The 25383-nt window shown below is 43.0% G+C and overlaps 1 protein-coding gene across 15 annotated transcripts in view; it reads left to right on the top strand.

The window, feature by feature from the left end:
* LRRFIP1 (LRR binding FLII interacting protein 1) overlaps positions 1-25383 on the top strand; it is a 114499-nt gene that overhangs the window by 61271 nt on the left and 27845 nt on the right. For 5 of the 15 annotated variants that reach the window (XM_050340042.1, XM_050340045.1, XM_050340037.1 and 2 more), the window contains exons 4-12: positions 479-526; positions 2069-2113; positions 2643-2693; positions 6182-6214; positions 7280-7327; positions 10591-10647; positions 15448-15492; positions 16415-16480; positions 19808-19885. The exons of 1 other annotated variant lie outside the window; for it this stretch is intronic. In XM_050340042.1, the coding sequence (XP_050195999.1) occupies positions 479-526; positions 2069-2113; positions 2643-2693; positions 6182-6214; positions 7280-7327; positions 10591-10647; positions 15448-15492; positions 16415-16480; positions 19808-19885 (471 nt within the window). The remainder of the gene's footprint in view (positions 1-478; positions 527-2068; positions 2114-2642; positions 2694-6181; positions 6215-7279; positions 7328-10590; positions 10648-15447; positions 15493-16414; positions 16481-19807; positions 19886-25383) is intronic. 9 more of the 15 variants (XM_050340031.1, XM_050340029.1, XM_050340035.1 and 6 more) reach the window with 9 other exon arrangements.

Below are 25383 nucleotides of genomic sequence, written 5' to 3'. Positions count from 1 at the left end.
TCTGGGCAGCTCTGAATACAGCAAATCAGAGCCCACAGAGATGGTTTGTATTCAACTTGTCTGCCCAGTTTGACAAATCTGTACAGGGAACATGATTTGACAGCATTTTTCATCCTGGAAGTGTCCTGCGTTCACCTCCCTTGTAATGACTCTTGACTTAAATGGGTCAGAAATTCAAGACTCATTACACTCCTTGCTTCTGTCCCCCAGCACTGCTGGGATTTCTGCACTGCTGAGAGAGAAGAAGTTGTCAAGTATCCCAGCTGTACCCCAAAAACCCCTCTCCTCTTGCCAGGCAGCTTTTCCCGGGCATGTGCCGTGGAGGGTTCCGGTGCCACTTGGCACAGCTCTTCCTGGCATGTTTGTGTGTGTGTGGAGGGAGCTGCGTGGCTCAGCCAAGACCTGGCAATGCATGCCTAAATGTTCTGTGTTTGCTTTTCTCATCTAAATTCTGGTTTTTTCCCTTTTCTGTCTGTAGAAATATTATGGTCTGGATACTAAGTGGGGAGACATCGAGCAATGGATGGTAGGACTTGATCAACGTAGCTCAACAGCTTTTATGTGTTGAAGTTTTGTATAGTTCACAGAGTTTGAAATCCCACAAAGTAGGTATTTTCTTGTGTTGGAGATGTGAATTTCACTCGTGCCAGAAGCATTCCTGCAGTCCTGCATTTCCACCTGAAATGTGGCCTTTAATCAGCTTCAAACTGGCAAGGGCTGGGTTAGAGCCACCTCTTTTAACAGACCTCTGTCTCCACGCTATCGCTTGAAGATTAGGTTAGAATAAAGACCTTTTTAAAGCCCCTTCAGATACAAGGAATATTCATACTCATTTTACTTCTTGTGGGTTTCATTACCAATTGAGTCTTCTTAAATCTGCCTTCACAGGTAAATTGTGGGTGTGCTTTATCTGTGCTGCCTCAGTTACCTTAGCACTTAGTGGCCCAGGGGTACTTCATTCTCTTCAGAGGAATTATTACTGCTACGGTGGCAATGTTTGCTTTTTCTGATAATACAGTGTCCTGGATTTTACAATTTGCCAAAGCCAGTGAAGTTGATACCAACTTGAAGTTGATACAAACTTGGCCATTAGCAACATCTGAGTGTTTTAACTCCTGTAATAAAAGATAAAGAAGTTGCTAACAGACTGGAAGTCATTGGCTTCAGATGTCTTTCAACCCTAAGTTTATAAAATCACTTTCCAGGGATGCCAGAAGAAAACTCTGGTTCATGGCCCTGCCCTACAAGCACACTGGAAAAGGAAAAGCCAAACAACTGGCTTCCAGTGTGGAAGATAACCTCCCACACTCCCCAAATTCCTTGACCCTTGATAATAAATCAGTGTAATACTTGTTTGCAGAGACCACCTATCCACCAAGGTGCTCCAGTCTCACAAATAAGCCATTCAGTCTCCTCAAATCCTTGCTGGATGAGCTTAGCTGCACCTTACTGGCAATTCCCTTGCTTGGAAGTCCGTTCACCTATGAGAACTGTTGACTACAATGGTGAAAGTTTTATTTTTCCTGTTTTCTATCGCTGTTTCTAAATTCCATGGAAAATCAATTTGCTGCAATTGAGAGATGTATTACATCTGACAGTGTCACAGAGGCTGTAAGCAGAGCACAGCTGCTTTTGGTCTGGAAGAAGGGGCCAGGCTGTGCCCCCTCCGGGATACTCAGTAGGGAGAGACCATGGCCCTGGCATGTTATTTCAAATGGAAGATTTTTGAGGTTTATTTTGAAGGACTGGAGAACTTAATTACACAAGCCCTGTAAGTATTACCGGTGCCCACATGTGAAGAGATGCACTTGAAACATTTTTGAGATAGAAATAAGGCTTCGCTGCTTGAAGTTTTCTGCACAAGTAATAACATGATGCGTAGCAGAGTAAAATGGAGGGGAAAAAAGTTGGGGTCACAAAGGAGGGAGAAAGGGATTTTCTAGTTTATTTGGTTTAATGTTGCTGACTCCCAAGAGTGGCTGAAGTTCACAGTGTGTTTCTGGAACGCTGTGTTGGTGTCTCTGTCCTCTCAACACTTCCCTCTGTTTTCTCTCTGCTGCCTTGGTAGGAAGACAGTGAGCGTTATTCCCGTAGAGCCCGAAGAAATGCCTCGGTTAGTATCTCCTTTTGCTGCTTCTGTTTAGCTAGACATTTCAAATTAAGGGAAGACACAAGTATAAGGAACTTCCTTCTTAAAAAAAAACCAAACTCCAAACCAAAAAAAGCTTCCCCCACCCCAGGCAAGTGAAAACCCCAAAGCCACTTCCTGACTTCTCTGCTCTCTCCCCAGACACTCTGGGGAGTTTTCGCCAATGTGCAAGATAAAAGGAGGGGGAGGTGGGGAAATAACCTGCTTGGAGTGTTTAACATTCATTTATTCAGACCGAGGGCCAAGAGCATAGAGCAGGGAGCACCCAAGCAAGCTGTAGTAAAATGCTTGACAGTGTTTCTTGGGCAGAGTATGATTTCATATACTTTCTACTTATAGTTTTAATGCAATTCTTTTAAAACTACATTTATTTTGTACATCTTCTCTTGCCTTCTGTTGCATCAAAGCCATCAGCATTTACCTCACTGCCCGTTACTTGTGTTCTTTTCATTGTTTTGGTTTTTTTTCTGTGTTTATACTTTTCTCTTGATAGGCTTCGGATGAAGATGAGCGCATGTCAGTGGGTAGCCGTGGAAGCCTGAGGGTTGGTAAATTGTACAATTTCTCTCTGTGTGTGTGTGTGTGGATGTCACTGTCTCCCTGCACCCCAGACTGATTGTAGTGCTCTCATAGTATCATCCTTTCAAGGTCTTAACATGTTCTGTGTTGGTTTTTTTCGAGTAACACGTGGACCAATAATTCTGTCAGCCAGGGGAACTGTCAGATGTGTGTGCAGTGTGCAGGAGCATGAATTCCTGTGCAGGAACCTTTGTGGTAAATGCTGTTTGCTGTTGCAGGAAGTACTGAGCCAAGACGTTGGTGTAGGCCGCTATTTCTTGCATGCACCTTGTAAGCTCCCCTGTTTCATTTCTGATACTCAAAAGGAAGTGCTAACTTACTGCAGGATCAGTGTTTATTAGCTCAGGAAACCAGTAGAAAATAATCAGTGGAAATAAGTCTTAAGCCCTTTGGAATTGCAGGTGAATACCCATAGAATCATGGAATATCCTGAGTTGGAAGGGACCCACAAGGATCATTCAAGTCCAGCTCCTTGCCCTGCACAGGACACCCCAACAATCCCACCATGTGCCTGAGAGTGTTGTCTAAATGCTTCTTGAGCTCTGTCAGCCTTGGGGCTATGACCACTGCCCTGGGGAGCCTGTTCAGTGCCCAACCACCCTATGAGGGAAGAACCTTTTCCTCATATCCAGCCTAAACCTCCCCTGACACAACTCCCTGACGTTCCCTATGGTTCTGTCGTTGGTTACTCTCCTAAAAAATGCTTTAGAGATACTTGAAATTCATTTGCAGGCTTAAGTTTTCTGGAGGGAGAAAAATAAAGCACAGAGTATTCATCATTCGTAGTAGGAAAAGTTCAAATGTTTTTTTCTTCAGAATATCCAGATGGTGTTTTCCCAGATAATACACATGTATATAAGCCTTTAGTCTGGTCTAGTGTAGAGTTTAGAGGACCCATTTAAAAATAAATAAACAAACAAACAAATAAGTAAAAATTGCTACTGCAGAGCTGGCTCAGTGATCCCAAATATTGTTCACAATAGCTCAAGGTACGCTTAAAAATATTTAGTGTTGCCTTGTTCCCTTTTTATTGGAATCCTTATTGCTACTTATGAAATGCTGTTAAAATCTTTATTCTTCAAGATTGCAAACTTATTTGAGTGCTTTTTAAAGCTAGAAGATGCCTCAAAGCTCCAAAGATTCGATTAAGAAAAGCTTCTCTTCACAGCTGAACAGGAAAAGTGATGTTTATTTTACTTAGAGTTAAATGTCAACATGTTCATGAAAGTGGTTTTTTGGAGGGGAAAAAAAAAATCTCTAGTTCAGTTGAAATATCAGTTCTTCCTGTTTAGAAGGTGTTGACAACACAAATGGGTTGTTTAACCATTGCTGTAAGTGGGTCCCTTGGTGTGGCACAGTGCAAACACAATGCTGGCTCTGTGCTTATAGCACGTCTTCATCTTAAACACCTTTTGTTCGTGGAAATACACCACTGATTGCTTTTGAGGTGTTTTTGTAACACAGTCCTGTGTTTTATATATATGTAAATGGCAGAAGCCTTGCATTCTGCCTCCACACTGTGTGTTGGAGAAGCTTTTCCAACCATTTTTCCTAGAGCAGTCAGTCTCTGGGCTGCCCACGTGCCTTCAGGCTGCGATAACCACTGCTGGTCTGGTGAACAGCAGTGTCCAGCTGGTCCACTGGATGGTCCCTAAATTCCTCATACTTCTGCAAAGAATGTGTTTCTCTGACAGAAGGATCTGATTGAAACTTTCCACTATGGTATTTCTGGTGATGTTGCACAGACTCCCCCTGTCCTCATAAAGCAGCATTCAGGGGGTGTTCTCAGGCACAGGAAAAGTTTTGACAGAGCTTCCTTCCCTCCTGCAAGTGCCACTGGGGTTATAGAAGCATGTAAATGTTTGCTACTCTGAACTGAAACTTATGCTTCTACATCCTCTAGTTGTTTTATTCACGATTAATCAATAGAACATAGAGAGCGATTTGGGTTGGAGGGACATTAAAGCTTATGTTGTTCCACCCCCTGTCACGGACAGAGACACCTTCCACTAGACCAGGGTGCTCCAAGCCCAGTCCAACCTGGCCTTGAACACTTCCAGGGATGGGGGAGCCACAGCTTCTCTGGGCAACCTGTGCCAGGGCCTCACCACCCTCACAGGGAAGAATTTCTTTGCAATCTAAACCTTCCACTTTGAATCCATTCTCTCTTGTCCTGTCACTCCATGCTCTTAAAAACAGTCTCTCTGATAACTTTCCTGGTGTGGGCTTACAGTAGATGTTTTTAATAGTTTGCCACCATCTCTGGCTGATCTGTGAAGGTTTGGCTCTTGCTTTGTCTGTCTTCAAAACAACAAAGTAAACAAACCATGAACGATGACCAACCTAAAAAATTACCTCTGAAGAGTTCAGTTCAGCTTTGGAGCTATTTTAGCCTGAAGACAAAACCCAAAACTATTGCCTTGTGTTCACAAGGGTTTATCAAATGAGTCTGAGAATTCTGAATGAGGCTAGTTTTTTGATATTTGAAGGCTCTCCTTCCCTTGTTGCAGGATGTCATTGTCATTGTTCTGTAGAACTTCCATTTTTGGAAAATTTATCTTGCATTTTGGCACTCAGGCTCCTTGCACTGTGATGGACTGATGGTCCTAGGGGCTGCTCTTTGAGCCCGTGCTACTCTTCTGTACAGGAAGTTTTCACTGAAATGAGCCAATATTGCACATTGATTTCTCTTTAAAATGTCATCACCCTACTAATCTGTGCGGGTTTTACTCTGGGTTATTTCTCCTGGAATATTTTTTAAGTGGATGTCTGGATTGCAGGCACCAGAGATCTGCTGAGGTAGCTTTTGGGTAGCTGGCCTGGATGCTTCTGGCAGAGGAGCCAGCGCTACGCCCTGCAAAACCACCGGAGATGTTGATTAGGCTAGGCCAGCAAATTGATTGAAGCTCCACAGCTGTGACTGTGCTGTAAACAGTGACCTGGGGTGCCAATAGAATGCTGGCTTGGGTATCTGTGTGTCTCCTCAGCTGCCACCAAGGGGCTTCTGCAACAGCTTTTCTGTGGCTCATCCTGAACTCATCAACAGCATCTGTTTCAGGAGTTCTGCAAACTCAAATCTTTATTATGCAGATTTTTCTAGGAAAGCTCAGTAACATCACCCTGTGTTTGCTGAGCCTCTCTTCAGTCTCTTTTCTATTTCAGTTGTCCTAGTTCTCCCACTTCTCAGCTGGCTGTCTTTATAATCCAAGACCATCAGCATGAAATACTGTTGTGGTAGTAATCACTTGTGATGTAATTTGTGCATTTCCCACGTATCTCCTTGTTCCTCTGTGCAAGAAGTCCTGCATTATCAAAGTTCTTTAGTTGGGATTTACACCTCTGTGCCTATTTTTGTGTCTGTGTATTTGGTTTGGGAAATTCTTTTGATTGCCATAACTTGCTTGAGTGTTTTTCTTAGGATTCTGATTTTCCTTTCCTCTCATGCCTTTACAGTCTCATTTGGAGTATGCCAGCACCTACCCAGTGGTGAGAATAGTCTGAAAGCTCTGCAGTGTGTGTGTTTAAAAACTAATAATGAAGAAACAACTAACACAAGTTGTGATAACTGATCTGAGATAAGGGTGATCTGGAAAGATCCTGAGACAGTTTGTGGTGTGTGATGTGAAGATGTCACTTCCCTCTCCTACTGCTCTGACACAGTTCAGACGAAGAGCAACAAAATGATTAGAGATCTGAATCAGGTCTAGCTCAGTAGTTACCACAGGACAGAGCAGAATGGCTTTTATTTCCCCTGACAGACTGTCTCTGTTACAGTCTGCCAGATGAGTCTTGATTTATTTCAGCATAGATCTGGAAAGGAATAAACCACTCATAAACTCGTTCTGAATAGGTCTAGCTAAAGTGGTGGGACAAACACACTGCCTACCAAAGCTGCAGCTTGTGTTGAGCTGTTACCTTCACTTAGGAGCACAAAATCAAACTAATAATAATACAAGGAGAACAAGAATTTGCTCCTGTGCACACTGAGGCAAAGCTGACTTTTGGAAGAACAGAAAAAGGGACAGTGAGGATTGGGACTTTAAACTCAGTTTAAAATATTTGCTGATGCCTTGTGGCAGCACTGTGTTGAAACAGAGGTGCTCAGTGTCCGCAGTTTTATAGATTCTCTAGGTTTTTCACTCTCCTTCATTCCCGGCGCTCTTTTCAATTAGGAATGCAATGTTTCTATTTGTGCGTGACCTACATACAGAAATAGTTCAAACACATTTGGATTTTGCATGGATGTATTGATGCAGTAAGTATGGACAGCTGGTAGCTCTTTAAATTGACTTAACCCAGCAAGCATGAATGGTTTTAACTATGGCTACTAAATTTAACAGTGCTATCATCACTTTTAACAATATTCTCTAATAACTGGTCATTTGACTCTGAGATTTGATTTTTTTTTCCTGTGTGCTCACTGAGCTGCGTTGTGTAGAGCTGGAGGAGAGCTGGACTGATGTTTCTGCATGTGGACATGCATGCCTGGCTGCGGATGGGTGTGCATAAACTCACTGATCTTCTCATCCTGCATTCTTAATCTCACTGCAGGCTGGATTAGAGAATGAGAGGACCAAAAAGAAGAACTACTCCAAAGCAGTATGTATCTTGACTAACAGCCTCAGAGAGGTTTTTTACATATAAACCCACTCTGATAGATAAAGAGTATGTCCAAGTATGAGAGCTCACCAGCCCAGTGTCAAGGATACGGTATCAGGAGTTGTTGGGTCTGCACAAATAGTGACCATCAGTTCATGTGCATAATGTGGAATAATCCAAACCCTTATGTCAGTCTTGTACATAAAGGACATCTGGCAAAACTTGAAACCTAACTTGAGCTACCTCAGTTGAGTTTAACGTTACACAGCAATATTGAGAGACTGTAACAGAATCATAGAATGGTTTGGGTTGGAAAGGACATTAAAGATCATTTTGTTCCACTTCCATGCCATGGGCAGGGACACCTTCCACTAGATCAGGGTGCTCCCAGCCCCATCCAACTGACCTTGAACACTTGCAGGGATGGGGCAGCCACAGCTTCTGTGGGCAACCTGTGCCAGGGCCTCACTACCCTCACAGAGAAGAATTTCTTCTGTATATCTGACCTAAATTTCCCCTTTTTCAGTCTGAACCCATTACTCCTTATCCTGTCACTACAGTTCCTGACATATGGATGCCTTACTAGCATCTGTGCAAATAGGGCATTTCTTAGAGCACCACAAAGCTGGGCCTGGAGGGAGGATACAGGATAATGTGTTTTTACACAGTGAGGATTTTATGGGGAGCAATTCTGGGGCTGGAAAGGTTACACAAGAGAGGGCAGAGTGGTGTACTGCTGTGGAGGGAAGCCTCCTCGTTGCAGGAAGAGGTTGCCAGGCTGGGTTGGGGTTTTTCAGTACAGTGGAAACAATCAGAGAATTTTCTGAGGAGCAGAAGTTGGATGTGGGATTGAGAGAGCCTGAAGGAGCAGCACGAACCACAGTCTGAGGTAAAAAATGTTACAAGTAGAAATGGACATCATGGCAATAAGGTTTTCTGCATCTGTTAAAAACAGAGAGGAACGAGGGTCAATGGCACATAAAGGGAGAACAAGTAAATCTGAGTACTTTTGGCCTCCCTAGTATGCAATTTTATTTGTTAAGGTTTTCATGAGGGTTAGGGTCAGATGTTCAGCATGTTAACATAGCAGAGAACAAAGGTCAGCAAGGTCTGATAAAACTGACCCTTCTCTTTCAGAGCTGTCTGGAGCATTTGTCTTCAAAAATATGCACTGGAGAGGTTTCTGGAGAGGATGAGTCACAATGGCAAGGGAAATGACCTAAGCTATGGGGTTTCAGTCTGAAATCTGAAAGACACCAGACCAAATGAAACAAATTCCTTTAGAAGAGCCTGAACTATAAAGTGATAAACAATTAACCTGGATTCGTAGAAAATTAATTATGTCAAATCAACTTAACTTCCCTAAGAAGGGTAATTATTTAAGGGCATAAAGGAGAGGTATGAGATGTTACTATAGCTTGACTATAAGGCTCTTGGCATGTCTATACATGACATTAAGTGAAACTTTGGGCCAGATCTAGTCCTTGTCAAAGGAATGTACTGTTGTAAAAGGAATGAAAAATAACTGTTAGAAAATGAGACAGCTGGAAAGGATCTCAGCTGGTCTGTTCCCATCTAAGACATCATATCTGCAGCTCTCCTGGAGTCTGTATTGCCTGGCTGTTTCGTGTGAGGTTAGACTGAAAATATTGATGATGAATAGGAGACAACTTGTCAAAAGTAAATAACAGTAAAAATAAATAAGGAATACTACACCTGGGAAAAATGAAGTTACTATTACAGAGTAATGGGATGGTTCAGATAGTGATCTGAGGTTTCATTTAGTCAGTATTACATAGCTGAAAGAAGCAAACTAAATTCCTCACTGTAGTAATAAAAGGGGTGGTGGAAGTAAGAGTTCTGCATGGTGCTGTTGAGGCTGGGCTAGAATGTTGCCTTTGGTTGCTGAAGATCATCCATTTTAACCATTCTGCAGGGAAGTGTTAGAGAAATTCAAGGAACCTTAAAAAAGAAAAGCTAGTAAAAACTGGAAAGAAGCCAAGCTGTGTGAGAGGGCTTTAGAAGTACTTCAAACCATTTTTTCTTGAAAAAAAGAAACTTGGATGTTTGCCCTCCATTTGGGGTGATAATGCTGCATTTCAATAGAGATTCTAAGCTTCTCTTTTCCCAGAAGTTTGTTCCCAGCTTGGCTCTGAACTGGTTTCTAAGTTAATTTGTTTAATTTCTCATGGAAGCCGCTGTAAAGCAGATGATAAATATTTTGCTTGGAAATTGAATCAAGATTGGTTTTAATGGATTTTCATTTCAGGAACATATTAAAGCTTGGACTTCAGAACTTCATTTGAAATGCTAATTAAATTTCCACTAAAACCCCCACCTCAAACACACAGAGTGCTTCCTAGTTTTCAGTGTTAAACCAGGGCTCACTGTGAGGTGATGCCAGAACAGTGAATTGCTGGAGAAACCTGAGCTTTTAATGCTATTGATTGAGGTGACTTTTGGGTCTGTACTCTTTTCTTCAACAGTTTCCAGAGTAAAAACTGGGTCGTGGTGATCATTTTGTTTTATTCCCAGAACTGCTGCCATAGGGATTTGAAGCATCTCACCCTGCTTGAGCTTGTTTTTCCTTCTCTGAGGGAAAACAGCTCAATGACAACAAGGCTGGCCATGAGGAGGACAGTTGAGCCAACCCAAATCTCTTATTAGCCTTCAGACTGCCACACAAAATGCTGGGATGTGGCAGATGGCCATTGCCTGGGTTTAATTTTGATGCTCAAAATTAAAAAGAAGAGCTAAAAAGAAGAGAATTCATACATCACTGCATGCTTGCTAAGTTGAATTTCACAAATATAAATTTAGAATTAAGTCCTTTGCTACAATTTGCTGCTTTTTAACTGCTTAGCTGCCTGAGGTACAAGTAACTATAGTGATATATATCTTTGATTGTAGTCTCTCATCCCCTTTTTGTCCTGTGTTCCCCTCACAGAGTGTTTGAAGAGATAGGGGCTATAGAGCAGTGATGATAGGGGAGGCAAAAAAAAAAAAAAAGTCAAAAAAAGCAGGCAGGAGTATCCTTGACATTTTTGGCTGGTTTACAGATACTGACACAAATGTTTGTGTCCTGATGTTTGAAATCATGACCCCATCCTGCACTTCTCCTGTTCCTGGTGTATCTTTGAAAAGTTCTTTCTCTGCTTTTGCTTTTTGTAAGTGGTGACATTTGCTTAAAAATTCCCTCTTGGGTCTGCGTCAATTTTTGTCTCTCCTTTTTTTCTTTCCTTTTTCCTTTCCTTCCATAACAGACCAATGGTTATGAGGAAGACCTGTATGGATCATCCCAGAGTAGAAAATCTAGCAGGGTTAGTAGATGATTTATATTGCTTTAAAATTCTATTGCTCTATTTAATGGGATTAAAGCTAATTAGCACATTCTTTTCTGTGGTGAAGCAGGTTTTTCCTGCGTTGCATGTTGTGGGTTTGGAGTTTGTCAGACATGGAGGTGCAGCAATAAGCTGGATGGGAAATAAAAAATGAAAAATCAGGCCATGAGTGGGAAGGGAAGTCTCTGAATTTGGTACAAGTAGAACTTGGAAGGCAGAACTGCTTAACTGGTAAGCAAAACTGGGTAAAAGTTAAAATTGTGACAAGAAACAGATTGGCAGCACCTGGCATGGAGGATTTCCACATGCTGGACAACAGAATGATTGTTATTCAACTTTGTCAAACATGCTCTTGTCCAAAAAAAAAAAACTTAATTATTAACTCCATTGTGCGTATGCGGGTCACAATGTTCTCTTCTGTTCCAGCACAAGTGTTGTGTGTCAATTATAGCAGCTCATCCTCCTCCTTTGTTAAATATTGGGGTTTGTGCAAATGATTTAAAGGGATTGTCTGAAGCAGAGCCTGGGGGCCAAGGAGGGAAACTGTTTGGGTTCTTTTGCCTGTCTTTATTTTACCAAAGCCACACAAAAGCTCAGAGCCTGGTGATCTCTGTGCTGTCAAAACTTGTAAAGAAATTTAGTGGTATGCAGACTAAAGCCCTGTTTCTGGGGGAAAAATAAACTCCCTTTCAGACTCCATTTAGCCAAGTGTTTGAGCAATACATGCTAAACATGAGATAGAGTTCAGGGGGTTACTTTGTAAGCATGAAGTTAAGCAGATGCTTGGATAAACAGTGACACGGGACCTTATATTTCATGTCCATTTTAAATTGTTGCTGCCATCTAGTTTTATGCATTTAGCTTGTGTTTGTTGATAAGAGACAATGAAATACTGTTGCTTAAACTGTTAACAAAACAGCATGTCCTGTTATTGGCACTCTTGCTGGACAGTTTGACGAGTTCAAGGAGCTTTATTGTGCAGTACCTGTGACAAATGATGTTCTTATTCTTTACTGACATACTCCAGTGCTCCAAGGACTGCAGGGAGAGCAAAAGACCTGCAGTAAAGTTGTCCAGGGAAAAGAAATTGTTTGGCTTCTATTCAAGTAATTTAAAATCATCATGTTATTAGGGTTTGCAGCAGAGAGGTTTAGGCTGTGTAGAGCTTCATTACAGCAACATCATGAGTTCCATGCAGTTTTCATTATTAAAGGTAATTCAGATTAATCATTAACAGAGGAAAGTTTGGGGTAACTCAGAATAGCTGAAGCTTCACACCCAGTCTGTGCCAGTCTGGCTAGCGTTCACCTCTCTTCAAAAAGCCCAAAGCTAACCATAAAGATGTCAAAGTGACAGTGAAAAAGAAGAGAAAAATTCTTCGGATTGCCAGGGGAGGGACGAGTCTGCTGGTAATAGTTCTTTCCAAAGTTAAGTGTCCAATTTTAAGTTACAGAAAGGACTGATCTCCATGTGGACACTGCATTTGTAGTGTCACAGGTTGATTCCTTAAATGTGATTAATGCCATGAGTTTAGGTAGTCCACATGCAGATTACAGCCTCTCTGTGTGAGAATGAAAGTAATTTCTTAAAGCTTAGTTTAGTTCAGGTTTCTTTTCAGTGAAAGTCTTATTTTACAGACATTGATTGAAGGGTTTCATCTGTGGGTTGGTTGTTTTTATGTTATTTCTTTCTGAGGTTAGACAATGATTTGCCTTCAGTCTGTGCCTGTGGGTATTGTGTCTTATCTGCACATCTGGTTTGCTTGCAGTGACAGAAGTCCGGTGTGAAGGGTGAACAAGTTATTTTAATTTGCCATAGATCTCCCTCCTTTGTGAACACACTTAACACCTACGTGGGTCATAGTGATGAGGCAAAGATGACTTAGGGCTTGTAGGAAGCTGGCTGCTGAAACCAGAGTATCTTGGTTGCTTAAATGCCCATAAAAACAATGTCAGAGAGCAGCTGCAAAAGGAGGGCTCCGGAGTGTAGCAAAGGAGGTGAAGGTGTGAAGGTGTGAGATCTTCCAGAACAACCGTTCCCACCAGCCTGCACACACCCGTGGGAAAATAAGGAACATAAACAGTGCCTGGGAGGCTTTGAAAATACCTTTGCAACTTCTCGCAGGAACTGAGTGAGCAGCCGAGTCATTTCATTTGGGTGGGTACGTGAGGAGGCAGCATTTCCTCTCTACCCCTTCGTGCTGCAGTGTGTGCTCACCTCCGAGCACCCCTTCCTGGTGAGCTTTATTCCCTGCCACTTGGCTCTGGGTGCAGCTGGCCCTGGTACAGCCTTAGCACATCTCAGATGTGCTTTTAGGCTGCTGTTTTTTCTGAAAATAAGGAAAATGCAAAGTACACTTCCTAGTATGCCTGTATTCTCCTGATTCCTGTGGCTCTGTAAAATGCATAATGCCTTCTATGTGGGTTTCCAACCTGCATTCAAAAGACCTTGACTTGCAAATTTAACCTTCCTGCATATTAAAAGCAACCGTTTATAACAACTTAAGTTTTTCACAACATCTTGTTACGTGTTCTATTTAGACACCTAACATATCCACAGGGGCTTCTCCTAAGGCTTTTGGGAAGCCAAAATACTGAGTTGCATTCTGTTATAAATACCCTCCTGCTGTCAGCCTCCCTGGCTAGCCCCGGGTGCTTGTGTTGAGGTGTTTGCACAGCGGAAGTTCTCACAGATAACACCCGCCAGTGGATGAGCTAACCTGGCATCCTACACTCCATACGGGTGCTGGGGAATGAATGTAGATGTTGTATATCATGCTGGGCAAACAAGGATTTCAGAGGGTAAGGGTTATTTTTTAAGTCCACTGGAGTTGTAAGTCAGTCACTATTACTACTTTAGGTGTTTAACTTGGAGTTGAATTAAGATCTCCCTAATTTTGGGGAGACCAAGTAGGTGGACCAAAGTGCTTGGTTTGCCTGGATGCAAGGTAGGAAGCTGCATAAAAGGAGGGGTTTAATTTAAATAAGGTGTTTGATTTAGACAGCCTCACTTCCTGCAGAAGAGTTTCCACTTCGCTCAGCCTTGCCATATCCGACAGTGGGCTGCCCACACTTCCTGCTGGGCACACCCAACAGTTCTGGTCCCCAGCTTTCCTTTCTATCTCCCAGCATCTCACCTTCTCCTGAATCTCTTGTGGGTGTAGCTTATAGGGCATAAACTCCTCAGGAACTCGGAAGGAAGCCGACCAGCTCTCTCACCAAAGCATTTTTCCAGTGCCTGAAAGGGCACACAGTTCTCACGCACCCTCACAGCTTTAATGCAGTTCTCTCTTATTTTTGCACCCGTGACCACCTTGACTCCATGCAATTTGTAATCACTTGATTTACATTTTGCTTCCCCTTTTAAAGGAATTGAGAACTCGGCTTCATGTTACAAAGCTGAGTTCTCAAAGGTTTTTTGTTTGTTTGTTATTAATGCAGGCTTCGTACTACCCTGATCTGGGTCTGCACAACAGTGGCTACGCTTCCACACCTCAGCTTTCTTCTCAAAATGGAAATTGGGTCTGTTGCCCTCTGGCTTCACCTGGCCTGGACTTGTCCTGACTTCATTTGGATAATGCAACCTCTTGTACTTAGGAATCAATTTGGACCAATTGTCAAGAGACTCTGTAGCTCTTTTAAGTAAAACTTGAAAAAAAAACCACAAAAAAAACCAACCAAAACCAAACCGGACCTTTGAAGATTGAAATGAGTAATGGAAAGCTGCTTTAAAAGGAGCACAATTAATTTTCCTTTGCTGCTCCTCCCTTTCCTACTGTTACTTTGTCTGATATTGGCTTCAGTTGGTCTGGAAAAATAAGGGAAATATTAATTAACTGAATTTCTCTATTTGAGGCAACTCCTCTGTCATGGTGTCAGTCTGGCGAGCTTAAGGCAATCCAGTCTGCATGAAATGAAATTACAAGGAAGCAACTCCCAAACTGATAGAGGAGAATCACTGAGGCTGTAAAATCCCCAGGAGGTTGGATTGTCCCGTGTGTGGGCAGAGCTCAGCCAGCCCCATGCCAGCAGGCAGTGCTCGAGCAGTGGTCCAGGCCCACAGCCTGTCCTCACTGGGAGCAGCAGTCGGGAATATCACGGTGCAGTGATGGGACACTGCAGATGTACAGTGGAGGGGCTTGCAGCAGGACCTTGCCTGCAAGCCTTGGGCTGGGGACCATTGCTGGAGGTTCCCTTGCACCTAATTCTGCCAGATACAGTGTGTGCTCTCAGGGTTTGGCTGCTGCATCTCGGGAGTTATGGTTACTAACCACTTGTTTTATGCTCTTACTTAAGTACTTGTGATTTTTTCCTGAACTATTTGGATTTTCTCTGCATTTGTGGATGATAAAATACACAAGAGTTGATCTTTTATCTGTGTGAAACACTTAAAATGTGTATTCTAACACTTCTGTGTAGCTTTTTATTTGGCTTTAGTTGAAGTGGGGAGAAACACCCTTTCTGGCTCCTATACACAAATGTGTGTGAGACAATAACAACTTGACAACCTAAAATTGAATTACACTGTTTTGCTTTTGCATGCTGTCGTGTCCTCCCTTGCTGTAGGAAATGCACGTGTCTAGTTGGTATTCTTAGTCTTTGGGAGCTGAGAGCTAATGCTTTTATGTTGCAGATGACTAACACTCTCTATGCTGGGTTTCCTTCTGTTGTAGTGTAATGATCCTAATCGCTCACCAAGATGCTTAATTCTGCTGTAGGCGCCTTTTTTTTTTTGTTTCAATTTTCTCTGCAAAAAAAGTTCTGTGCTTGTCTTCCTCAGCCCTCCCTGCTGTACAGCGATGCCCTGCCAGCCAGAAGTTACAGGGTTTGTTGTACTAATGCTTTAAACATAAGTGCTGAAGCCACTCACTTCCAGCCATGCACATGTTGTCTCTTACCTGTCTGTGGTCCCTGTTGGGCCCATTAATCTCATTCTGTGATGTCTGATCCATCTGATTGCATGTGTGTAATGCCGTTTGTACAGGCCTGGATTTGCTGATCCTTCCTTTAATTCCTGTTGGAACTGTGGGGTTGTGATGCTGTCACGGGTATCTGTCTGTCTGGAGACGGTTGTCTTCGTTTCCATGTATGAGCAGGAGCAGGACAGAGGCAATATCAATTCTTTCTGGTTGTTTAACAGCTAACAAAAATCTGTTTACAATTTTTTTTTAGACAAAGAGCACCATTTTTATTTAAAATGAGCCTCTCAGAACTTTTTCTCAAAGCTTAGCGTTTCTACTCCTCTTGTGTTTCCTGAGCCATGTATCTCTATGCTAAACTGGAGTCAGTCTTAAATACACATTTTCTTCTTTTTTTATTAATTTACTAAACTGGCTCGTGAGTGAAGCTCATCAGGTGTGAGTTTTTGCTCTTACTGCCAGCACAAGAAATGAAGGTTAAACAGACTGAAACAATTTAAGAATTGATGTGGCCTTTTTGTTGACAGGCTGTAGAACTGTTGAAATGAATTGAGTGTTGACTTTAATCCCTGGGAGAAGGGTTAGAAGTGCACGATGTGTGATGGGGCTCGGGGTGTGGGTCAGACTTCGCACGTGCCTCGTGGTGTTTTCCAGGTTGTGTTAGACCTTCCCTTGCATGCTGCTTGTGGTTGCACAGAGGAGATGTCCCAGTCCTTGCACATCCTGCTCATTCCCTCACGTCCTCCGCGCTGCACCGTGTGGGTTTGGAACTCTGCCGCCTGCAAGGTGACCTGCCACTCCTGTGCTGACTCTGTGTTTTAATTGTAGGCGTCTGTGTACGAGGAGAGCGTTTACAGTGGGAGCCGTCGGTATAGTGCCCCTAGTTCTCGTGCTGTAAGATGTTTTCTGCATTTCCCTGCTGTGTGTCTCTGTCCTCCCTTTAGCTGTATGTACCAGGACTCAGCCTTTTCTGGGCTGAGGAGCATTTAAGCTGAAGTGTATGAGATCCAGAGCTTGCTGCTTTGGGCATCATAAGTAGGAGCAGCATGAGATTCCATGAAATAAAAAGTGGGTGATTTATCTGCAGGGAGGGGCATTTGACCCTGCTTCGCACTTGGTTTGCAGATAAAACACCTTGGAAAGGTGGTACATGAAGTCCTGTCCCTTGCTGAGACTTAATGCTTCTTTGGAAAACTGAGAAAAATAGAGGTTTAAAAAAATAATTAACAAAAAAGTTAAAAATCTGTTCTACATTAGCAATCCTATGCTAGCGTGAAGCAGAGGATTTTTGTGAACATGTGGCTTGCTTGGGTTTGTTTTTTGGATTTATATTCAAATATATTTTATATTCATATATATGCCAACTCATGACCAGGCTTCCAAATTACATGTTCCTGAGACCAGAGAGCTCTGTCATTGATGGGGAACAACAATGTGGGGAATAACAGTATAAATTGTTTCCTTTCAAAAAACAGAAACTTCAGGACTTTGTTTACAGATTAAAAGGCAGCAAATGGCTTTACCTCTTCTCAAAGAGGGCCCTTGTGTCATGATGGGCTTTTGGGCCAGGTGGCACAGCTGCTGCTGTTGTGTCCACCTGTGAAAAAAATTTAAAGCCAATCTTCTTTTAAGTCCTGCCCTAGGGGCCCTTTGATTATTAAAAAAGATCTCAACCAACCAACCAAAAGGACCCCAGCAAACAAAAATCCACCATCTAAGACCATGGGAGTAAAAAGACTCAGGATAAAACATTAATGTTAATTTAACCTTAAATATTACATTTTTATTAGCTGGGAGGAGGAAACACTTTCCAGAATGTTTACTGAGCACTTGTTAGTCTTTAAAGGGCTGCACCATCCTCTTGCAGTCCCACTGTTTCATTAGTTGTGCTGTGCATCTTCCTACTGATGTTAAGCTTCAGGTTGCTTTTTGTTTCACAATTCTACCTTGATTTCATTTGGCTGCCTCAGACAATTCATTGATACTGTTTGGAGTGTTGTGGCAGCAGCCTGCAGTTCAGTGAGTTTGCCACTGAGGCTGAGCTGGTTGTAGCCCAGTGTTTTAAGGGTTGTTGTCTTATGTTTGGGATTAGTCCCTCGGAGGTCCAGATGATGCACTGCTGCTCTGGGGAAAAAATCATTTGCAGTGGGCTCTCAGCCCAGGAACTCTTTACAAGTCTTTCATCTGCTGTCAGTGGCTTGAGCAGGGAATACTCAACAAAACTCTTCTGCTCGTTCCCCGTCCTCCATCCTGATCCCACCCTGTGCCACAGGTCTTGGGAAGCCTGTGTGTAACCCAGCTTTTCCAGTTCCTGTTGAAGGCTTGCCTGTAGTAATGAGAGAGTTGAAGTAGGAGGGGTTTGCCTCCAGGGGAATGACCTTGTCACAATTGCCAGGTTATCTGTGGTTATTTTGTCTCTGAACCTTGCAGCCCTTTTAACACGTAGAGGGGGTGCCATTTGGGTAGCTGTTCCCAAAGAATGTTTTTGGATGGTCAGGTGAATGCTGGGGGTGAGGCTGAACCCAGCCCTGCTTGGTCTCAGCGAGCTGAACAAGCGCACTTGTTTGCATAGTCTGCCCTGCAATGCACAGAATAAATAGGCCCTGGAAACATTAATACTGGACTCATCATTAATTAATACTTTTTCCCTGTCACATGTTTCAAATTTATTCTAAACCCTTCTTATGTTAAACATAAACCACCGGTGGTGACCAAGGCTTCTGTGCTCAAATTGCTTAATAAGAAAAGAGAATCTAGGTTTTTACTTCAGTACTTTGTCTTTAATTTAGAAATTAGTGTGACTGACAGTAACTGTAAACAGTGTGCAGCACAATTCTGTATTATGCATATTCTCACCTCTGAAACAAAGCTCAGATGGGTGAAGCCAATGTCATGTCATCTGAGACATAAAATCCCAGCGTGGTTTGAGTTGGAAGGGACCATAAAGATCGTCTCATTCCACCCCTGCCATGGGCAGGGACACTTTCTGCAAGACCAGGTTGCTCCAAGCCCCATCCAACCTGGCCTGGAACACTTCCAGGGATGGGGCAGCCAGAGCTTCTCTGGGTGACCTGGGCCAGGGCCTCCCTCTGAGTATATCTGAGGACATGGCTCGGCCACGTTCTGCCCTGCCTGAGGGCTTGCTAAGGGCTGTATACCTTGCACATAGTGCCTTGTGGTTGGTAGCTAAGCTTGTGGTTGTACTCTAGCTGGGGTTATTTCCAGCTTACTTTCTTACCACTTATTAGTGCTGTAAGTCTAATTTCCAGTCAATGCTGTGCTGCTTTGTTAGTGTGACTAATGGTGCTGGAACAGCCCTCCAGTAGCTTGGTGAAGGGCTGCTTGTCTCTACAGCTGAGAAGTTCAGAGATTTATGTAGTGGTCATGTGATGTAATAAAAGAAACCTTAAGAAAAGACAGAGTATATGCATCTTAAAAGTATTATAATTCCTTAGATTTCTCTGTTTTTGTATCTGAGGAAAAGTCTTAATTACCTATAAAATAAACTCATTATTTCCAGAAAAAGTTTTAGTTTTGTTCCCCTGATATTTCAGACTTTAATTTCCCTTCTCTACTTCCATTGCATTATAACCTCTGGAAATGGACACATTCTTGGTGCTTGTCAGCAACAAGCCAGCCCTGTCTGTTCTGCATCACTGCTTAGATGTTTGCTTTCAAGAAGGGCTAAGACTTTCTTTGGTAGGAGATGAAGACGGCAGATGCTGGAAAAGCAGGAGAGATACTCAGTCTCTGAGACGGTCTCAGTTTTTGCTTTAATCCCCATGTAGATGGGTGTTTCTTGCTTTGGCCTGTGGAGCAGAGATGCACTTTATACGTGCACAGTGTTGGAAACATGGGAAAAAGATTCACCAGAGAACCTCAGAGCTCTTGGAAAGTAGTAGGATGGAGCCTTTTGTATAGAAATTTAGGGTTGTTTACTTGTGACTGGTACCTTAAGAGATATAAATAAACGATTAGTATTCTGTCATTCAAATAATTTAATCAAAACTCTACTTGATCTGTCAATGGAATCATTGCTTGCCTTAAATTTTAAATTAACACTTGAGGTGTCTTTTCTCTTTCACTGCTATTCCTTTGTCCAGTTGCATGAAACCATTTTCATAACTAACTTCAGATGCTCTACATCTTCTCTTGCCTCTCTTCCCAGTTCTAATGCCTTTCTCTTTTCTCTGCTTGCTGTTCCTGGTTTACCTGCGGCAGCCTTCTGAGTACAGCTGCTACCTTGGTTCGGGATCTCGGGCATCCTCAAGAGCCAGCTCTGCTCGGGCCAGCCCAGTGGTGAGCTCCTCTATTTATCTTTGTCCCTGAACTGTTTCATTCCTCTGGTTTTCAAGGTCTTTTTTTTTGTAGTAAGGGGTCACTGTCCCTCATGAGAGTTTCTTACGGTGTTAATTGGACCTTCTGGGCAACGCTTAAGAAAAAGAAGGGGTGAACCAGATGAGACATTACAGAACCAAAGTAATTTCTGTGCAGATGCACATGTTTTTACAACAGAAAGTACACTTTGGACTCGTGTGACAGCGCTAAATTTATTCAAAGTTGGGCACGAAGCACACTGGCAAGGGTATTACAAAAAAGACTGGTGCTAGTACTGCATCTCCTTTGGGGATTAAAATCAGGAAACCCTAAATCTTAGTGCAGCATTTATGCAATTTAGTTTCTCTACATCAAACAGTTATTTTGGTGTTGTGTTGCTGCAAAGGTGCAGGGTGCTCCAGAGGTTGGATTTGGACATGTTTATGGGTCTGTAGAGTACCAGGCACTGAAGAGCCTTTAGCATAGTGAAGTACTAGAAGGATAACATGTAATTAGCATGAATTCCTAAATTGTGTCTGAACAGGGCTCAAATACTAAAGGCGTGTCCAGCTCCTGCTGTTCATAGATATGAAGTAACCGTCTACTGGGTTTTTTAGTGGCATGCTGTGCTTTCTCTTTGTGGTTGTTTCCATCTTGCTGTTTACATCTCTGAGTCTCTTCCCTGATGAATTTCCGAGCATGGGCTGATAGCATGGTGACAGTAGCAGAGTGCAGCAGGATGTCTCTTAGAGGAAACGTGCAGCTTACAGTCAACTAGTCTATACCAACATTAATTTTCCATAGAGAGTGGGTTTTGAAGCATTGCACTGAGTTTCAATAAACTGGCTTTACTTCATGGAAACCTTCCTCCTCGTGAAGTTTTGCTGTGTTCTTTCTCCTGGGACCTGTCACGCGTTACCTGCCACATCCCCAAGAAAAAGTGATGAGGAGAGTGTAAATTAACACACACAACATGCTGCTCTAGTCATAACATCCTGCTGCCTTTACTGAGGAGCTGGAACTTTAATGCTGTAAATGTTGCCTTAAGGACTAATTAAAAAGGAGTATCTGGATAGGCAAGAAATCTGCCACGGCAACAGGATGAGATGTTCCTCTTTGGAAACACACTAGGCTGCAGTGAGGAATTGCTTTGTGTTTGATGTCCCCCATCGTGGGAGCCTGCAGCAGAGCTGGAGAGGGACTTTGGACAAGGGCACACACTGACAGGAGAAGGGGAAATGGCTTCTCACTGACAGAGGGCAGGGTTAGATGGGATATTAGAAAGAAATTCCTCCTTGTGAGGGTGGTGAGGCCCTGGCACAGGTTGCCCAGAGAAGCTGTGGCTGCCACATCCGTGGAAGTGTTCCAGGCCAGGTTGGACTGGGCTTGTGGAAGGTGTCCCTTCCACTTGCTCTAGTGGAAGGTGTCTCTGCCCATGGCAGGGTGTGAAATGAGCTGAGCTTTAAAGTCCCAACCCAAACCAGTCTGTGACTCCATGCTGGTTCCCCCTTCAAATGTAGTCTGCAGTTTGAATATTGATAGAACAAAGTCGTGTGCTCTGAAGTATTGGTGTTTCTTTAAGACAAGGGTAAAAATTAATTAAAAAAGAAAAATATTTTCATCAGGTAATGTATTGCAGCCGGTGAGCTATAAATAAATCAGTATTTTAATTAGTCCCTGAACCTGAGTCCCTGAGCTATGAGTTCTTGCAGTATTGCATTAGTAATACTTCTTAAATGGCTTTGCAAACTGAATTTCAATTATCCCCAAAGCAAAAATTAATCAGAATAAACAGGGATTCCATTAAAATTCTTTAAGGGTAAGGAGCTGGGTACCCATATGCTGTTGGTTTCCATTAGGAGTCTTTTGTATGCAGACCAAGTAATTCATGCAAGTCGCTTATGGGAATCACAGGATGCAGTTTGCCCCACCTGGGAGCTGCACAGGAGGTTTTCTATTTTAAAATTTAAATTCTCTACATACACTTTGGCCTGTTGGTATGCAAGTGGCTGGGGATGGTTTGCTGCGTCAGCACCAAGGTGCCAAGCTGAATCTGCCCTGCAGGGAGACAATAGCCATCTCTTAGATTACTTTTTTCTTTTTAATTAGAGGTTTATTGCAGGGTGTGAAGAGCTTCCCTTATTTCTGTGGCCTTGAAGAAGAGCTGAGAATTAATGCTGTAGTGAGTCTAGTTGATCCTCAAAGTTCTTATTACTACACAGGGTCAATACAGCAGCACCTTGTGGTTATATTTCAATCATGTTTTCAGTTGTATACTTGATCTTGGCAGTAAAGATGCTGAGAGAGAGCCCTGTCTTCTCAGCAGGCTCAGCAGTGCTTGGCTTCCACTCCTGAAATGTCAGCTTCTGGGAATTCCTCAGGGAAGTATAAAGATCTCTTTGCATGACAGTGATAACCTGAGAGGAAAAAAAGGACTGGTTTTGTTTATATCATTAGTAAACATTAGAACTTTGTTTCAACATCACTGAACCACAACACTGGGTTGTTCCTTGCCTTAATCACATGGTTTCTTGATTTGCTTTATACATTTTCTGGTATTTACACATGTAAAGATTTGATTCCAAGTTTACTTTTTAAATGACTGGTGGAGGAGAAGGAAAAGGGGAGTATCTGTTGGGTTGAAAAGCTGTTTCCAGCATGCTCATGTCACTTGAGAGTGGGACAATTTACAAAATCCATGTACTCTAATTGTGCATGCTTAACACATTATTTTCTTACAGTTAAGGGCATTATTAGGCAGAAAACCAAAACTGAACTGTTCCCAAGCCTACCAATTACCATGAGAAATTATACATGGGGAATGGAGAATGATTCCATTGACCTTTCTAAATTAAAGCATGCAACAGCTAGTCACTGCAGCCCTTAAATTTTTTTCTTAGAATTTTGCTTCCTCCTCCTATCCCTGTTCACTAAGAAGTCAGCAAAACAGTAGTTTTCCTGCTGTGCAGAGCTTTGCCAGATTGTGTTCTCTGTCTTACCATGTTGGTAATACAGGAAAAAGCAGGAAGGTACTTAAACATAACATGTGAATATTTGTCTTTGTAGTTATTTTTACAAATTCACTGTATCTGCATGAAGTTTGCTCTATGTTTATTTTTCTTTAACACTTTTCCTGTTACCCCCATGAGTAATCGTCTGCTGTCCTTGCAGTCACTGCAGATACGCAAATGTGCTGTTTAATACTAAATAATTATCCTTATAAAAACCACAGATCTCAAGACTACCAGGAACAAACATCAGGTCCATTTGTACTGATGGAAGTGGATCTTGTGCCTGAGCTATCGGCATGTTTTGACTGAGATGGGCTTTTGGTATGATTTGTACAAGTTTGGGGTTTTTAAAATTAAAAAGCTGAACAGACTCAGAATGCATTAGTATTTATCTGAAGGCTTTCTGAGTAAAGGCAGGCAAAATAATAGGAGAGGGCATATTTTGCTACCCTGGGAAGATGACGGTTCATCCTGGCTCTCTCCCTTCCTGTGGAGGCTCAGGCAGTGGGCACGAGCAGTTGGCATCAGATGGGCTGGTACCAACAGCAGTGTGAGCTTGTGTAGAATCATGGAATATCCTGACTTGGCAGGGACTCACAAGGATTATCGAGTCTCCAACTCCTGGCCCTGCACAGGACACCCCAACAGTCCCAACGTGTCCATGAAAGCATCGTCCTAATGCTTCTTGAGCTCTGGCAGCCCTGGGGGTGTGACCTATGGCCCTATGGAGCCTGTTCCAATCCCCTGCCACCCTCTGGGGGAAGAACCTCTTCCTGATATCCAGCCTAAACCTCCCCTGACTCAGCTCCAGCCGTTTCCTCCAGTCCTGTCACTGGTCACAGAGAACAGAGATCGGAGCAACTCCTGGTGAGGGAGCTGCAGACCATGGTGAGGTCTGTCCTGTCTCATCTTCTCAAGGCTAAACAAGCCAAGTGCCCTCAGCTGCTCCTCATATGGCCCCTCCAGACCCTTCACGACCTTCATGTCCCTCCTTTGAATGGTCTCTAACAGCTTTCAGTGCTTCTTATATTGCAATGCCCAAAACTGCACACAATGTTCCAGGTGAGGCCTCCCCAGAGCAGAGTGAGACAATCCCCTCCCTCTGCCGGCTGGCGATGCTTTGCTCGACGGCCCTCAGGACACCGATGTCCCTCCTGGCTGCCAGGGCACTGCTGACTCATATTCAACTTGCCATCAGTGAGGACCCCAGGTCCCCTTTCTGTGGCACTGCTTCCCAGCATCTTGTTCCGCAGTCTGTCCGTATGTCCAGGTCACACACACAGTCCTCAGGTCACACTGACTGTGCATTGTTGAGAACAGCTTTGTTCACTGGAAGAAGCTCGTGTTCTTGACAGAAATAAAATGAAGACAGTGACAGACCTAATTTTGATGTAGGCACGTATCAGGTTTTGCCTTCCCTCCTCTACACCTGAAGGTTTATCCAAGCCTGGCCTCTGACAGTCTGGGTGTGCTTTGGGCCCCTCCAGAGTGAGGATTTGCTGCAGTGCTGACTTGCATTTCAGGGGCTGATAAGTTTGTTTAAGCAGTGACGTTTGGCATAGCACTCATTCCTGATTGAGGATTCTTCTCACAAACCCAGCTTCAGACCTGAAAAATTTCAGCAGTGGATTTCCCCTGCTGACTTTCAAAAGCCTGTTGCTAATTGCTAGTGTTAAGGTGGCTCTCGTTGGAAAAATACACTCTGTGTTACTGCCTGGCCCAGCCCAGCTGATCAGACTGGTAAGATGGGGATTTTAGGAGGGGTTATACTGCCTGCAATACCTCTTTTGTCTTCTTTAATTCCAGGTTTTGTAGGTATCATCCCTGTGTTCAGCACTACCTATTGTAAAATTTTTTTCTTCATTGTTGGCCATATTTCCATTTCAAACTGTGCTGTACTACTTTAAGAGAGCAGGAAATGACTTAATTTGATTTGTCACCGTAAAAATCCCTTTGCTTTCCTGAGAAAGTTGGTCTAAGTGCAGGATCTTAGATGGGGCTGACCAGTGACAGCCACGTACTGAACATGCTGAAGTTGTTCTGATACCTGAGCGTGGTACGTAGCACAACTAGACAGCAAGTGTTCCAGATTTCCCTTCTTCTCTAGCCTTGTTCAGGAACCTGGAAGCTGGAAATTGTGCCTTAATCGTGGTCCTTCCAGTGATTTTAAGAGCTCTTTATTTGAGAGCTGTTTTGTTGGATGCTCTCTGATAGTGCTGCAGGGACTCTTAATTTTGGCCTGGACACTCACTGGTGGCAAAGAGCTTCAAGGGTTAACCCACTAACTGACTGCAGAGTACAGAGAAATACTTTCTCAAACATTGTACTAAAATGTGTTTATTATCTATGAAAAATAGGCACTATATCCATATATAGGCTTGTGGGATGATTTTGCTCCTGTTACCCTTCCAGCTGCAGCAAGCCTCTGATACTGCTGACATTTTTGTAACATGGCTCTGGATTTATTCC

This window comes from Myiozetetes cayanensis, unplaced genomic scaffold (assembly GCF_022539395.1).
Source record: "Myiozetetes cayanensis isolate MyiCay16 unplaced genomic scaffold, myiCay2020 scf9, whole genome shotgun sequence".
NCBI lineage: Eukaryota > Metazoa > Chordata > Aves > Passeriformes > Tyrannidae > Myiozetetes > Myiozetetes cayanensis.
Note: the sequence above shows the minus strand (reverse complement) of the source record. Positions and strands in the feature narration are given on the sequence as shown.